Here is a 16415-nt window from a genome sequence, read left to right on the forward strand (position 1 = left end):
TCCAATCCCATCCACTGGTCCAAAAACAGCCTCTCCGAGGGGGCTGGATGACACAGCATGATCCTGCTGGAGTTAACATTGATAGGGTCAATATTAACTCCCCTAGGAATTTTCCTGCTGGTTTTCTGGGAGAGGATGATGAATACAACAGCTGTTCCCTTTGCTGGGTCCCACTCCCAACTTGTTCCCCCATCTTCCCCTGAAACCATAAAAAGCCTCTACCATGTGCAGTTCTGCAGGTGGGAGAGAAACGCTGCTGCTTTAGCATCCTGGCCTCCACTATCATTTGGGCCTGGAGTGGGATTTATGCTCCCGTCATCCCCTCCACACTGTGCAGTGGGGAATGTTATCTCCATGCAACAGATAAAAGATTATTTGAAATGATTTCAGTATCATAAAGCCTATTGTCTGTAATCTAGCAGCATGGAAACACACCTCAGCATACATTACTACACAAGCTAGGGACACTATCTTATCAGATACTAGTGTCACAGTGAGTTGCTGAACTGTCAGGCCATAATTGTATTGGATGCCTTGATTTTATTAAACCCTGGCCGGAACCTCAAACACTGCATCTTCCTTCAAAATCTATTTCCATTGTCTTATCAGTTTGGTTGATTTGTATTAGAGAAGGTCAAATGTCTACATCCTGCTATTGACAGGCTGTTTGATGAATACCCTAGCAAGAAAGAAATATGAAGCCACTATCTTTTGAAAGATAAAAAGCCACAAAACAATCTATGAAAACCTTTCAGATATAAGGGATATTTTAAAGTGTGCAAAAGACAGGTGTCAGATAGAATGGTGCTGTTATTCCTCGCATGTCTGCATTCTGTTTCACTATCCCAAATGCATCTGCTGTCCAAGCTAGGGCAGCATCAGGTGATCTCAAGTTTTCTTTGCCTTTATTGTACTTCTCTTTTCCCCCAAGTCTTCCTCTTGCACAGTCAAGTGTCACTTTATTTTGTGGATGTCCTACAGATACCTCAGAACACACCCAAGTTACAATGATGGATGTTACAATAAGAAGGTGTCTGAGTATAGGAGAGCAATAGATTAAGAGTGGTGACGGGCTGTCATTAATGGTCCAGACCTTCTCCTTGTGATGGAGCTATTCCAATTTATCCCAGTGGAGGATCAGGACCAATATATGCCAGAGGGAAGTGAGTAGATTGAGCTATATACAGTAGCTGAGACAGTGGAAGCACAGGTGGGTAGGGGGATGGAAAGAAACCATACCTGTCAGAGCAAAGAGAGCAGCTGAGAATATAGGAAGAGATGATATCATGGAGGTAGTTGGATCATGGCCACGAAGGGCTTTGAACACATGGTGAGTGAGTCCGTAGCAGATTCAGAGGCAAAGGAGGTTTTCAGCTTGAGGGTGAAGTACTGCTGGGTATACTGGTAGAATATATAGGTGTGTTGTAGCATTCTGAACAGACTGGAATTTGGATACAAGTGACTTTGGGAGGCCATGGGAAAGGAGTTTCAATGTTCAAGGTATGAAGTGACAAATACATGAATGAGTGGGTCAGCAGAGTCAGTATCAAGAAAGTGGCAGATACAGGGCAGATAGCATGAAGACTTGTGAGGAGAAAAGGAGAACTCAGGGTTCAGGGAGACTAAGATTAAGGAGCTGAGAGGAACAGGAGCGCCGCCAGCTTTTCTGCCGCCTTAGGCGGCGGAAGGTCCCACCCCGAAATGCCGCCCCCCATGGAGGTGGTGGAAGGTCCCGCCGCCAAAATACCGCTGCGGTCGCCGCCCCCCAAATTGTAGTGCCCCAGGTGACCACCTAGGTCACCTAATGGGTTGCACCGGCCCTGGAGAGGAGAACAGTAAATCAGGGATGAGATTTTTCTTTAGCCAAATGGGATTACTGGGGTGAAATTCCAAACACTTTTAAGATGCATCTGCTTCTCAAAAGCTAAAAATAAGAACTATCAGGTGCCCTAGCATAGTGGCTCTCAACCTTTCCACACTACTGTACCACTTTCAGGAGGCTGATTTGTCTTGTGTACCCCAAGTTTCACCTCGCTTAAAAACTACTTGCTTACAAAATCAGACATAAAAATACAGAAGTGTTACAGCACACTTGAAAAATTACTTACTTTCTTTCTCATTTTTACCACATCATTATAAAATGAATCAATTGGAATATAAATATTGTACTTACATTTCAGAGTGTACTATATAGAGCAGTATAAACAAGTCATCGTCTGTATGAAATTTTAGTTTGTACTGACTTTGCTAGTGCTTTTTATGTAGCCAGTTAGAAAACTAGATAAAGATCTAGATGAACTGATGTACCCCCTGGAAGATTTCTGCGTGCCCCCAGTTCAGAACCACTTCCCTAGCAGATATACCATATATTTAGGAAGGGATCTTAATGCTATAGTTACCTCTCCAGCACTGTAGCTGCGAAGTCGCTGGAGATGCTGCCTGTGAGTCAGATGATTAGGGAGACGGCCATTTTGAAGTGGGATCCTAGGATCGATGAAAGTGGTAGCACGGCTGTTGTGGTCAACAAAGAAGGACTGTAATAAAAAGAATACTGTATATTCATAAGCAGGAAGCTAACATGGTGAAAGAGTTGAGGGATGAGAAAGCAGCATACAAACTGAGCAGAGACTAGTGTGTATCATATGTGCCACATTTTGCAGTCATGATAGTTCACAATTTACAGCTTAATGAGTTTCAGTCCAATATTCCTTGTATTCCTACAGTAACTCGTTTCTATCATGCTAATTTGCCAAATTCCTTGAAATTGATTCAAGCTGGTATCACCGTAATTTAAAACCAGCCAGTTCCCTTTTGGAGCCTGTCCCTCATTTCTAGGTGCAATGCACAACTCTAGCTGTAAGCATACGGATTATGCTCTATGGGCCTGATTCTACAAGGTGCTGAGTGCCTCCTGCCAGGTGCTGGCACCCTTAATTACCAGCAAAGTCAGTGGCTGTTGAAGGTGCTCTGTATCACACAGGACTTGACCCTTAGATTTCAGCATCACTTCTTTTTAAATGGACAACCAAGAGCTAGACACTATGGGCCTGATGACAAGAAGGGCTGAGTGCTTGCAACTTCTAATGAGCTTCAGCTCAGTCCCTCAAAACCAAGCCTTATTCTGGTAACTCCTTAGCCTTGCACCTGGAAAATTAGGGGAAAGTTCTGCCTTCATACCACATGCAACCTCATTTGTGGGTGTTTGGACTATGTTTTGGTTAATCCCATTATTGAGTCTGGAGTCACAGGGCCCATTTCTCCTCTCAGTTACAGTGGCATAAATCAGATATAACTCTTCTGAAATCAGTGGAGTCACAGTGCTGAAAAACTGCTGAAAGTAAGAGCAGAATCAGGTCTGAGTGGCTCTAAATCTGAACTCTCCCAAAGTATGAGGCAGAGGTATTCAGATAGAGTGTTCCTAGTCAGCATTATTAAGTCAAATATTATAAATCTGAATAGTGTTTGATTAGTGGGGTTCTTTTTTTGGTGCAAGATTAACAATGCCTAGTATAGCATTATACAATCCTGGACGCCAGCATGAATCAGACCACACTTCTTAGTCTCCCTGTGTGAGGACAGAAGATAGCATAGAGAATGACATTTCCAGGGGCTAAACCTAAGACAAAGGTTTTTATTGTCAGGAATAATACTGTGTGCTCACTGATATACAAATCAGATAGTCACAAATTTTAAGTTCACAAGAAACCCTTCATGATCATCTAGCCTCGTGTGAGATGAGCAGGATGTGGAAATTCACCCAGTGATTAATTGTGTTGGCGCTCTCACCTTGCCCTGTTGATCTGTTTTGATCTCCCAACCCCGTGGAAGTTCCAGTCGGGTGTCAGCAAACATGTTGATAAAATTTACCAGGTCCCTGTTGTGCTGATAGCGCTCAAAATTCCGAGCATCTCTGCGGATCTTTAGAATCATGTGCTTCAAGCAGGTGCTGTTGGTGAAGACTCGATAGGCACTCTAGGCATGAAAAACACAGGACAAGGAAATCAGTTCCAGTGTCTCAAAAATGAGTTTGGCTAGCAGATATGACACACAATCTTAAGGCCTGATACAAATCCCACTGAAATCCACAGCAATCTTTCCATCAATTTCAATGGGCTTTGGATTAGGTCCTAAGTGAAGACGTAGAAATAACCAATTGCCACCTGGAAATTTGAAAATTCCCTATCTCTATGCACAGTAGTTACCAGTACCAAACTGACAGATATACAAGTGCAAGTGTACATATCTCTGGAGTATCACACATCTGAAATACATGCAGTTGTGTTTATTTCACTGATCACACATTCAGAGAGATGTACTGTTTGTGTGAATGTAGACTATAACAGGGTTCAAAAAAGAACTAGATAAGTTCATGGAGGATAGGTCCATCAATGGCTATTAACCAGGATGGACAGGGATGGTGTCCCTAGCCTCTGTTTGCCAGAAGCTGAGAATGGGTGACAGGGGATAGATCACTTGATTATGACCTGTTCTGTTCATTCCCTCTGGGCACCTGGCATTGGCCACTGTCGGAAGACAGGATACTGGGCTAGATGGACCTTTGGTCTGACCCAGTTTGGCCGTTCTTATGTTCTTATGATACCATACAGATGTGAAAACATTAATGAAAATGTATTTGTGTCACCATTCAAGAAGACATGTTCAGTACTGATTATTTGTATCTAACAGAAACATGAACAGGCCCTAATCCTGCAGTTGGGTTTGTCTGTACATATCTCACTGCAGGATCAGGGCCCCAAATGGGTCACGTTCATCAGAGATGGCACAGGGACGTGTAAATTACTCATGTAATGATGACAACTCTTTGTTTCACCCTGCAGCTCTTCACTCCAGGGAGGATGCTCCCCAAGGGAGAGCAGGCAATGTTACCTCAACCTGCCCTCTTTTAGGGGCTTCATCAGGGAGGGCAGCATTAATTTCTGCTGGGGGCTCCAATGAAAGTTACTGAAGGAATGTGCTGCCTTAGTACATCCTCAGGTTGCTTTGGCCATGCCACTCCCTGTCTATGCCACCATCTTTTGGGGTCATACTGGCTTGCTGAAGGCCCCTCACTGACTCCAATATCATTACTTCAGATGTCTGCAGACGTAAACAAGGGCAGAATCTGACCCAGTAACTTTGAATTTCTTTCCTTCTGTGCATTTAAATGCATTTGAAATGTTATTTTTATTATTTAATATTTATATTACAGCAGTGTCCAGAGGCCCAAAGCAGGATAGGGGCCCCATTGCAAACACAGAGGTAGAAATGATCTCTGCCCTGAAGATGTTACAACCTAAGAAAGTTTTCTGAATGCAACTATCTGAGGTCCTAGCATACTGCATAGCAGATGATATGTCATGAGCTGCTACAACTCACCGTTTCAGTATCACTTAGCAACACTAGGGAAACCCAGAATTTCACATAGTTTTATCCCTTCAGGGACATAAAATATCTGTTAAACAAGAGTGTTTCCATTTTAGCTTTAACTGCTGGATAATATTTTCCAACTCAAATTTCACTGGCTTAATTAACACTTCTAAATTTTATTTGGAGTTTGTGAAATTTTATTTGGAGTTTGTGGTTAAAATGTTTTAATGGCCTTAAGCCTAAAGTTATGTGGTCCACTATTTTTACACAAATGGAATTTTTATGACGGCCTTGACAGATGTGTTGACAGGCTATTCTGGCTCCAATATCAAAGACAGCTTTGTAAACAAAATGTAGGCGTTCCATGGCCTTAGTCACTTTTGTGACAAAGGAAGTTGGGACTCAGCTTCTTGCGAGCTGTCTCTTGTACCAACTAAGACTTGTTTCAAGACAGCTTATAAAATCGTTAAGTTCCTTTTGAGAGAAGACCCATCAGCACTAGTAACGGATTAGCCTCAAAAGGTTCAGAAGTGATGTTTGGATATTTATCCAAATATTATCCAAACCTCTTTGGGATAGAAAACTGGGGTCGAAATCCCAGGAGAACAGGCTTTCCGAGGGAGATTTTGCAGACTTCCTGCTACTAGTTGACCTGAAATTAAAGCTTTTTCACTGCATGTCTGTTTTCATTCCCAGTTGCAAGCAGGAAGTGAAATTCCATTCCAACAATGGGAACGAAAAGTTGTCCATACTTTTCCGAACCTTCGAGAAGTTTGGTTTGGATTTGAGGTAGGTTCAGTTCAGTTCTTATTTTATCCAAGAGAGCTGCATCATCCCTAGTCTGTAATTGTTCACTGAGTGTTAGGTTGTGCCCAGCTGCTTGAGTGTACAAACTGCAGAGGATGCAAAAAGCCTTCCAGCTGCTGTGCAAGGCCACGAGAAGAGGGATTCAATAGAGGTTTCTGGACCCCTGAAGCAGAAGGATGCAAAAGCGGTGGGGAGGAGGCATGACCCCAGCTCCCTCTGCACCAGACAGTAGAACTGGCCAGACACATGGGGAGTAGGCTGCACCTTCTGAAAGGGAACAAGTAGTGGGGGCAGGCATGTGAGGTGCCAGGGAATTCCTCTCTGAGGCAGAATCCCCTCAAGAGTTCCCTGTGGGGTAGTGTAGGCATGCTACATCCAACCCGGTCCAGTTCACATAAAGGACAATTGAATTCTGAGTCAGGGAATTAAGGACTGGGTATGTTTACAGTGCAATGTAAACCCAGGGTTAGTAGAACTCCAGTTAGCAGACCTTGGGTTTGTTAACCTAGGGCTTGAATGTCTACACTCATTTGTAATCCTAGGTTAGGAATTATTAAACCCTGGGTCCCAATATGGGGTTCCAGGATCTTCACTGCATTATGCGGGCCTGAGTTCAACCACTCATATTCCATACTTCCTAGCACTCTCTGAAAGTGTGGCCATTCTATCCCTTTGTTCATGGTGCAGTGTAGGAAAACTTGACTGTTCAAACTTGACTGTCCAGAGGACAAAGAAAGTTGACCCATGGGATTGTGGAATACTTTTGGTGGATTCCCAGAGAATGGGTCCAATGGGGCTGTGTCTACACTGCAAAGCAATAGGGCTTGAATCCTGGGGTCCTGGCTCGACTCAGGCTTAACCCTCCACCCCCTTGAGCCTGGGTTAGTGCGATTTGTATGTAAATGGAAGAGGGGTTAGGCTGGAGCCTGAGTTTGAACCCTGGGCTTACATTGCAGTGTAGACATACCCACTGTGCACTCTTATAAGAGGTCCAGAGCTCTTCCTTTTGACCCAGAAGGCAGGAGTGAGAGACGGTGAGATACTGGTGCTTACATAGTTTGCGTGCAGCACAGTGAAGAACTCGGGGTTGGTGATGAACTTTACAGCTGGAGACTGTAGCAGCAAGGTGATTTTTTGAGAATTCACTGGAGAAAGGGACCCTTCTCTTCTAATTTCTGAAAATAAAAGTAAAACAATTGACTAGTACACATAACAGAAAATACAACACAAATAGTGTCATTCTTATCTCCTCTGCCAGTACCAGCAAAGCCCACCCCACCACTCCACCATATTGTGCGACTTCTTTTTAATCTTAAAGTGAGGCTATGGTCATCCAAGTGACGATGTAAAAATGGCATCCACTCTCTTTGTGTCTTTGAGTCATATCTACTCACGTGAATGACTAAAGTTTTCCCTGTGGTTAGCACTGCAGGGCAAATACAGCTACAGGAATGAGAGCTGGATGACTTTCTACATTGTATGTTATAAATTCTGGGCCACATCCTTAGCTGTTATAAACCGAAATAGCTCCATTTACTTCAATAAATCAATGTAACCCTACTAGATTACACCAGCTGAAGATCTGATCCAATACTGTCAGCTAAGTTCTGATTGTAGAATCTTTCTTACTGTTGATGAATTTAGAGTGGTATCAAAACACACATGAGGTTTTGGGCTCTAGGCTCAGTTTGCAGCACTGATGCTTTTAAACCAAAATCAGTTTTTGACCTACAATCTGAACAAATCTGATGTGGAAGTCATCAAGAGAATGAATACAGAACTACATAATATAATGTTGACAGTCACTTTTCTATCTATAATTACACCTTATCATTCTGTCCACTTAAGACCATGAAAAAAGACTTTGTGATATAGCTCTCCTGACTCCAATGGAGTTAAACTGATTTATTTCACCTGAGGATACGACACTGCACCTTTATTTGTGGATATTCACACATCCCTGTGGATTTCCCTTTAAATTAAAAAATTGGTACCAAATGCTACATTTTTTTTCTCTCTCCACAGCCAAACAATATATATAGCAAAGACACATTAAAAAGGCACATGCCACAGTTGATAGTTCTTTTTTATTAAAAAAAAGGAAAGAAAAGGCATATTAAATCAAATCCAACCACCATTTATGTGAATGATTCCTGGCAGCATTATTATTAATTTAATATTTTATTATGTAAGTAACCTTTGAATTTATTATATGGAGATATACCTATTTCATGGAACTAGAAGGGGCCTTGAAAGGTCATTGAGTCCAGTCCCCTGTCTTCACAGCAGGACTAAGTACTATCCCTGACAGATTTTTGCCCCAGATCCCTAAATGGACCCCTCAAAGATTGAACTCACAACCCTGGGTTTAAGCAGGCCAATGCTCAAACCACTGAGCTATCCCTCCCCCCATAGTAATACTGTATATATGTAACAGTAATACTGTATGTCTACTGTAAATATGTATCTAACTTAATATTACAAGTAATATAAGTAGTAATAGAACACAGATCATATACCATTTCCATCTCAATTAACTATTAGCAGGTGGGATCAGGTATGATTCTCTATACCGAAGAAATTCAGTTAAACTGAATCATAAAAATTGCAATACAAATGAGTGCAAAAGTGGTTATATATCATGTGAAGTACTTTTGGTTATGACTTATAGTGATTTTAAAGGAAAAAGAAATAAAGATTCAGGCTAATAATAGACAAAACTAAATATTTAACAAAGCTATTTTTTAAAAAAGCATAGATTAAATATTCACTCTGAATAGGCTTTCCTCTTCCAGGAGACATAAAAGGAGTTGAACCATAGGTCATGCAGGCTATTTCCTGCTAATAAGGACTAGCCAGTAATGGCATGCAAACACAGGAGAAGGAGGAAAAGAGGTGATAGATGTAATAATAGACATAATCAGGTGGCAACCCTGCCATAGGTGTGAATTTTCAGAAGGGCTCCGTACTGATTGCCCGTGTTGCAGGCACAAGTTTAACTAACTAAATACACACCCATTTTTTTTGTGTCCACAAAGTGAAATGCAGGCACAAGTCTGACTGCTTGTGTTTCTCCCCAGGTGACTTGCACCTGCAATCAAGCATTTAGCGATGCAAGCACTCAGCTTTGCACTTGTCGTTCAATTGCAGGTGCAAAAATGTGGATGAACATTTTATGGACACAAGATATGCGTGCAGAAGGGAGGGCTGGCCTTTTCAAATTTGGCCCATAATATCAAAATTACTGTGACCCAGGAAGCCCCTCACCGCCAACTGGATGTGGGCACATAGTACAATAACTCTCATCACACCTGACATACTCATTGCTCCAACTCGTTATCATAATCTGTATCTAAAAGGTGTCGTGTAAGATATCATATGCAAAATGGTAACATGCCGGTCATTAATATTATTGTGTGTTGTCTGTGTGGGTGATGTATAAAGAGTTATAGATGTGTGCTTGAAATGTGTTCCTAAAATGTAAGTGACAGACAGTGCTTAAACCCAGCCTAGACAAAGGAATGTTGTTTCTCCAGCTTGACTGTATCTCCAATGTAAATTAAGCAAGGTGTGACCAAAGACAATGAAAAGGACATTTACATGAAAGGTAAACAAATCCATTAGCTGAGCAAGTGGGGGGAGATAACCACTTAACAATCTCCATGGAGGATGGATCCCCAGGAAACCTTTCTGCCTCTTGAAACAGAGTCAAAGAACTTTGGGAAGATATAAGCAGAAGCAATAAGCTATCACCGGATGGACACAAGGGATCAGAGCTATTGTAATCTGAGAAAGTGTCTGAGAAATCACTATAGATAAGAAATCTGCTTAGACCAAGCTTGTATGCAGTGCAGTTGTAGCCATGTCAGTCCCAGGATATTCAAGAAACAAGGTGGGTGAGATAGTATCTTTTATTGTTCCAACTTCTGTTGGTGAGAGAAACAAGCTTTTGAGAACTCTGTGTGGCTCAAAAGTTTGTCTCTCACACCAACAGAAGTTGGTCCAATAAGAGATATTTTTACCTCCCCCACCTTGTCTAGACCAAGACTGTAACTTGCTAGAATTAAGTTTTAGACACTAGAAGGCATGTTTTGTTTGTAATCTTTCCTATCTCTTTCATTCTTACTTGAGACCATTTAAATCTATCTTCTTTGTTAATAAACTGATTCTTATCTTATTACAGAACCATATCAGTGCAGTGGATTAATATGAAGTATGGGTCCTCAGCCAAACCAGATAGCAAGTGTGAAAAAATGGGACGGGGTGGGGGGTAATAGGTACCAATATAAGACAAAGCCCTGAATATCAGGACATCTGGTCATCCTATTTTGGGGAGACAAGGGGCTGTTGGTGACACCCTGCAAAGAGTAACCATGCTGGTGGGAACCAGGGTGAGATAATTGTGCTGTGAGCAGACTACTTGTCGGGGCTCTGAGCCAAACCTGCACAGCACAGATGCTCCCAAGGTTACAGGACAGGCAGTGACACAACCCCTGGCTGATCTGGGTGAACCCCCATAGTTTCACAATCACACTATCACCAAAATGAAATAGTGTAGCTACTGTAACTGCAAGCTTGAGAAAATAGTCACTTTCTCCATTTTCATGTATAATACCTGGACATTCAAACCCAATCTATTGTAAAAACACTTTGTCTATGTAAGGACTCATTAAAAAAGCCCCCTAACACTTGCTTATATCCTTCTGAGGGGTCTATTCATGCTCTATACTCTCTTTCCTTTCATTTAGCCATTTCTGCTATAAAGTACTGAAGCCTGAGTCTTCATCAGGGCACCGTGGTGTATCCAGCTTGTTTCCCAGAATGAAGCGACATCTGGTGCCACGTGCTGTTAATAGCTTCCTCTCCCATACCTGAGTTTGGCTGGGAAAAGTCTGCCTCAGAGTCACTTCCTCCTCCAATGGAGAGCCTCTCGGCTCTGTTGTTAACAACAGCATCATCCTCTGGCCTCTCTGTTGCAATAGTCCGCTGAATATTTTGATACCTGCATATTTTATGTGAAAGAAAAAAGGTGTTTTAGCTATACGTTTTGGTGGAATAATGGTACGAAGCATTTTGCTGCTCTCAAAAATGCCTTTCTATCTCTTTCTTAATGAGAGTTGGAAAAATCAACACTTTTGAACAATTAAAATATTGCTAAAATCGGCACGTACTTTTAAAGCACCAATGGGCCTGAGTCTTCCCTGTCTTGCACCTGGGCAAATCACCCACATTCCACAGGGATCAGTGACTATATAAGGTGAAAGGCAGGGAAGAATCAAGTCCCAATTTGTCATAGGTTAACATAATCAATCACAAAGAGCTTGATCCTCTGAGGTGCTGAGTGTCCTCAACTCCCAACAATTGCAATGGGAGTATGCTCAATGTGTTCAACACTTCACAGCCTTGGCTCCATAACCAGTATTCATTCTTTTTTAAACTAATCATTATTATTCATCATGTTTGTTGTGGTAGTGCTTAGGGACCAGCCGAGAACAGGCTTGTTGTGCTAGACACTGTACAAACACAGAACAATGGACAATCTCTGCCCCGAAGAGCTGACAATCTAATAGATAAAACAGACACAGGGTAGAGGAAAGTGGTGTAACACACAAGCGGAGTGACCAACATAAGGGCAGGACATGTCATGTTAGTTCCATGCTTTTTTGTGTGTGTATATGGATTGACTTTGGTGATGATAAGCTAAATGGAAAGCTGAAGGGGACAAAGCAGTGTTTAATTTGTGCCAGGGCTTGCCAGGGCTCAGCCCCGGTACCTCTAGGCTTGGCAGTTCAGAGCCCCAGCACCTCTGGGCTTGCTGCATCAGTTATGAACGTAAAAATCTTGCTTGAGGGCTGGCGCCTCTTTCATTACAAAATTAAGCACTAGGACAGAGCCAGTGAGAACAAGGAGGGAAACAAGGAGGACGAAGAAGAAGCAGGTATGGAGTGAAGCTTTTAAAACCTTTTTCTCTGTTATGGCAGTTTCATGTTGATTGACTTCAATGAGACTACTCTTGGGCTTAAAGTTAAGCAGGTGCTAAATATTTTGCTGGATCAGGGCCACAGTGTTCATGTTGAAGGTTTGAATCCCATAAAGGATGTTCTCTTTTATGTGTTCAATTATGTTTAAAATATGCAGTACACAGTATTAATTCTATGTATTGTAAAACAGAGATAAATAATGTGGGAAGTCAATCCTGCTGTAGCCATACTGGTGACTCATTCATTGAACATTTGACAGACTAGGAGTGAGAGAACCTCCATAGCTTCTAACCTTTATGTTCATGACCAGGCCCCAGACTGGGATTCTGATAATGTATGACAAGAATGTGACAAATTTTAAAAATTATTTAATGAAAAATATTTTTAAAAATAATAGATATCTATCTTGTTAATAATTTTAACGAGCTTCTGCCCCACCTTGATATTTTTAAACATTTTTTGTTGTCTCATTTTCATTAACTCTCAGCATTCATAATGGGCCAGATCCCCACCTGGCATAAATCCACGTAGCTTCATTGATTATATCTGATCTTTGGCCCAAGGTTCTTTGTTTCTCTTTTTCCTGGTTTCTGTTCTTCTTTCTTCCATCTGTGTGACTCCAGACTTATGAAGAGTATCCCTCCATTTTTCTCTTTTTTCTGTTTTTTTTTTTTTTTTAAATACGTATTTATGCCAAGTTAGATTCTGGCTTGAACTCCAACGGTTATATCTCAAAGTGCCATGACATCTCTGAAGACAAGTAGTCTGGACCTTGATTTTACATCCCATTCAAAAGACAGCATCTCCAGTAGCATACTAACTCTCAACAAGTTACCGGAGTTTAGGCTTAATTATGGAAAATGGGTGAAAATGTAATGGATTTATACTTAACTAACACAGTAGTTTTCATTTTCCTCAGTATTCCCAAGTTTTCCTTTAATGTAGCTTTTAATAGCTCAATAAAGAACATATTTAGAATTGGTTAAAAAAGTAAGAGAATTGGGGATTTTTGTTTTTAGATAAACATACACCTTAGAAGCAAATTATTATAGTAGATTTCACAACTGCATTAATTTACCTCTACTTTTTCCCCTTTTATTTTATAACAAGCTTTTAAAATTTTTATTCACTTGACTGTAGGCTAATTGAGTAAACTTTCCACTCCAATACTGCAGGAGTTTTACAACACCCTTATGCAACAGCAGAGCAGAAAAAAGTAGTTAATATAGTCAAAAGTTTTATATATATGGTAACTGTAGCTTCAATTTAATTAGATGTTAGAAAATCCCCTGCTGGCAAACTTTACACAGTAATGCTAGCTGTATGCCAAAAACAAGCTACTTTTTTTTGTCTAGATACTGTAAAATTGTCTTATATAAATACCAGAAAATGCCCATGTAATTGTAAAAAAACTTTGAAAGGGCAAAAGTTATGGGAATGTATTTGAAAATCACAGTCCCTTTTCAAAGTGATTTGTCAAAGAAATAATGGTTTAGAAAAACCACACTAGAGGCTGTTTTTACTGTACTATTATTATTTATTGTGTCATTTTTTATTATTATTATTCATGTAAAGACAAGTCTAGTTACACAAATGCTGCACAGTTTTACCAGATCACAGTGGATAGTTAACCAGGTCATGTAATTTGAACAGTGCTGGCTGTTTGCTTCAGTAACTTGAGGAAAGGCAAGAAGTGCTGTAGTAAAGGAGGAAGACTCTTCTAATAAAAAAAAATATAGGGGTGTTTGGATCTTATCCAGACTGTAGGTCCCAATCCTGCATTCCCTATATAGACAAACTGTCCATTAAAGTCATTGTGGATCTCTGAGTATTCACAGAATGAAGGATTAGGCCCTTGGAACAGAATACCCTGTCATTCCTTTTTAAAACTAGATTTCCAATACTTTATGGTTTTGGCAGGGATGAAAATAGCAAGCTTTCCTAGTGATATTTTGGTATTTCCACTCCTTCTCCCAGATGAATCTAGGAAATGGGAAGGTGAACAGATTTGTGTGAAAAGAAAGTAGACTGAGCTTTTTTTCAAACCTCAAAATGTTTTGGGTTCCATTTTGTTTGAGTTTGGGGCAAAAATTCAGGCTGATTTTAATTACATCATCCAAGTTCTTTGTATACCTCACCTAGAAAGGATTTTCAAGCAGCGTTAACAAAAACTGTTCCAGGTAATGAGGTTTGACCTACAGTAACAAAACTTTTTTAAAACAGTTGTTGAAAATAATATTCAAGACTAAGTAGTGGTTTTCAACAACAGCTTAAGAAAAGGTTTTTCTCACAAGCTGGTAATCCAAGTTACCTGAATTTTTTGAATGAGCTAATCTTAAAACCTGGTTCAGGACAGATAATTTTCTCTATTTCACCCGGCCATAAAATATTAAAATTGCTTCCCAATTTTGAAATACACAGGTTGGTGATGTTTGTTGCAATGGCCAACATGTATCTCTTTTGCTGGAATTTTTGGAAATATCCATGGCTACACATATACAAACATTGGCATGACAAGAGAAGCCTCTTAAAGACTTGGTGGTCTATTCAGCATTTTTACTTAATGGAGCTCTTTTACAGCAGAGATTAAAGAATTACCAGATGGCTTTTTTTGTGCTAAGAAACCATGGGATTCCACAATTACTCAGTTGTAATGTGCTTAGTCTCCACTGGGAATCAAGTGAGGAGAAATACGCTACTAATGAAAATCCCCTCCGCTTCTCACTATATATCCTGAATGTACAAATGCTAAAAAATACCCATATACAGATGAGCAACAAAAGTATTATTGGCCTAATTACAGTGTATTAAATCATTAATGATCAAATCCTAAACCAAACATGGGTGTCAAGAAAGGAATCAAACTATATGAAAACATAGAAAACTAAAATGTAAACCAAGGATGTCACGTCTGTGGTTCTTAACCAGGGGAACATGTACCTCTGGGGTATGCAGAGGTTTTCCAAGGGGTACATCAATTCATCTAGATATTTGCCTAGTTTTATAACAGGCTACTTAAAAAGCACTAGTGAAGTCAGTACAAACTAAAATTTCATACGACTTGTTTATATTGCTCTATATCCTATACACTGAAATGTAAGTACTATATTTCTTTTCTAATTGATTTATTTTATAATTATATGGTAAAAAATGAGAAAGTAAGCAATTGTTCAGTAATGATGTGCTGTGACACTTTTGTATTTTTATATCTGGTTTTGTAAACAAGTAGTTTTTAAGTGAGGTGTAACTTGGGGGTATGCAAGACAAATCAGACTCCTGAAACGGGTACAGTAGTCTGGAAAGGTTGAGAGCCACTGACTTAGGCCATGTCTACACTAGCACTTATATTGGCAAAACTTTTGTCACTCAGGGGTGTGAAAAAACATTAGTTTTTCCAGCATAAGCATTCATGTGCACAGCGCTATGTCAGCGGAAGACGCTCTCCCACCGCCATAGCTACTGCCACTCATTGAGCTGGTTTTATTATGTCGACAGGAGAGCTCTCTCCCATCGACATAACACTGTTACACAAGTGCTCTTACAGCTTCACAGCTGTATCAGTACAGCCATGCTACTGTAAGCTTATAAGTGTAGATATGGCCTAAGGGTATTGCCAATTAACCTGAGCTAGCTAACACAATTGTCATTTCTAGTTTAGACACTCACCAACGTTTGTTCCTGGTTGTTTGTGGCTCACCCAAGAGAGATTAGCCTCATGGAACAAATGGTGACTGTCTACAATAAATTTACGATGGTATCTATTAGCTCAGCTTAACTGGTATTCAATTAACTCAAGTTACAGCACAACAAAAAACTATAATTTACACAAGCCCTTGATGGCTGCAGACAACATCTATCCAATTCACTGCAAGGGCTTTCTAGAAACGCCTGTCTTTTCTTTATAAATTAATATGATAGCTTGGCACCTTCTGAGGAAAATTATAATGAAAACAAACTATTGCAAGTTCTTACCACTATAAACAAAATTATACTATGGTAGTCAAATGCCCACTCTGTGCCCAGCATGCTAGGTTTGGAGAGAAGAGGAGGACAATTCCTCATGGACCTGTTTGCGGTTATGATCTATTTTGCACGATAGACATTTTCAGAAAGCTGGTTAGTCCTTAGGAAAACTCCCTGATGGCTGTCATCAGCGACCATTTTCTCCCTACAAAGGATCTAAGTAACTCCCATCTTATTTTCCTGCCATGGAAAGAAGGACCATTCAAGCACTCTCTCTGTCTCCTAGCTTGGCGCTCT

General features: G+C 40.5%; 1 protein-coding gene across 1 annotated transcript in view; it reads right to left on the reverse strand.

Annotated features, from left to right (window-relative positions):
- The window catches only part of HECW1 (HECT, C2 and WW domain containing E3 ubiquitin protein ligase 1), a 297476-nt gene that overhangs the window by 73891 nt on the left and 207170 nt on the right, over positions 1-16415 (reverse strand). Inside the window, exons 13-16 of the mRNA XM_054021224.1 lie at positions 11046-11176; positions 7228-7349; positions 3787-3972; positions 2400-2534 (exon numbers count right to left, since the gene is read on the reverse strand). Coding sequence (XP_053877199.1) covers positions 2400-2534; positions 3787-3972; positions 7228-7349; positions 11046-11176 — 574 coding nt within the window. The remainder of the gene's footprint in view (positions 1-2399; positions 2535-3786; positions 3973-7227; positions 7350-11045; positions 11177-16415) is intronic.

Source organism: Malaclemys terrapin, chromosome 2, assembly GCF_027887155.1.
Source record: "Malaclemys terrapin pileata isolate rMalTer1 chromosome 2, rMalTer1.hap1, whole genome shotgun sequence".
NCBI lineage: Eukaryota > Metazoa > Chordata > Testudines > Emydidae > Malaclemys > Malaclemys terrapin.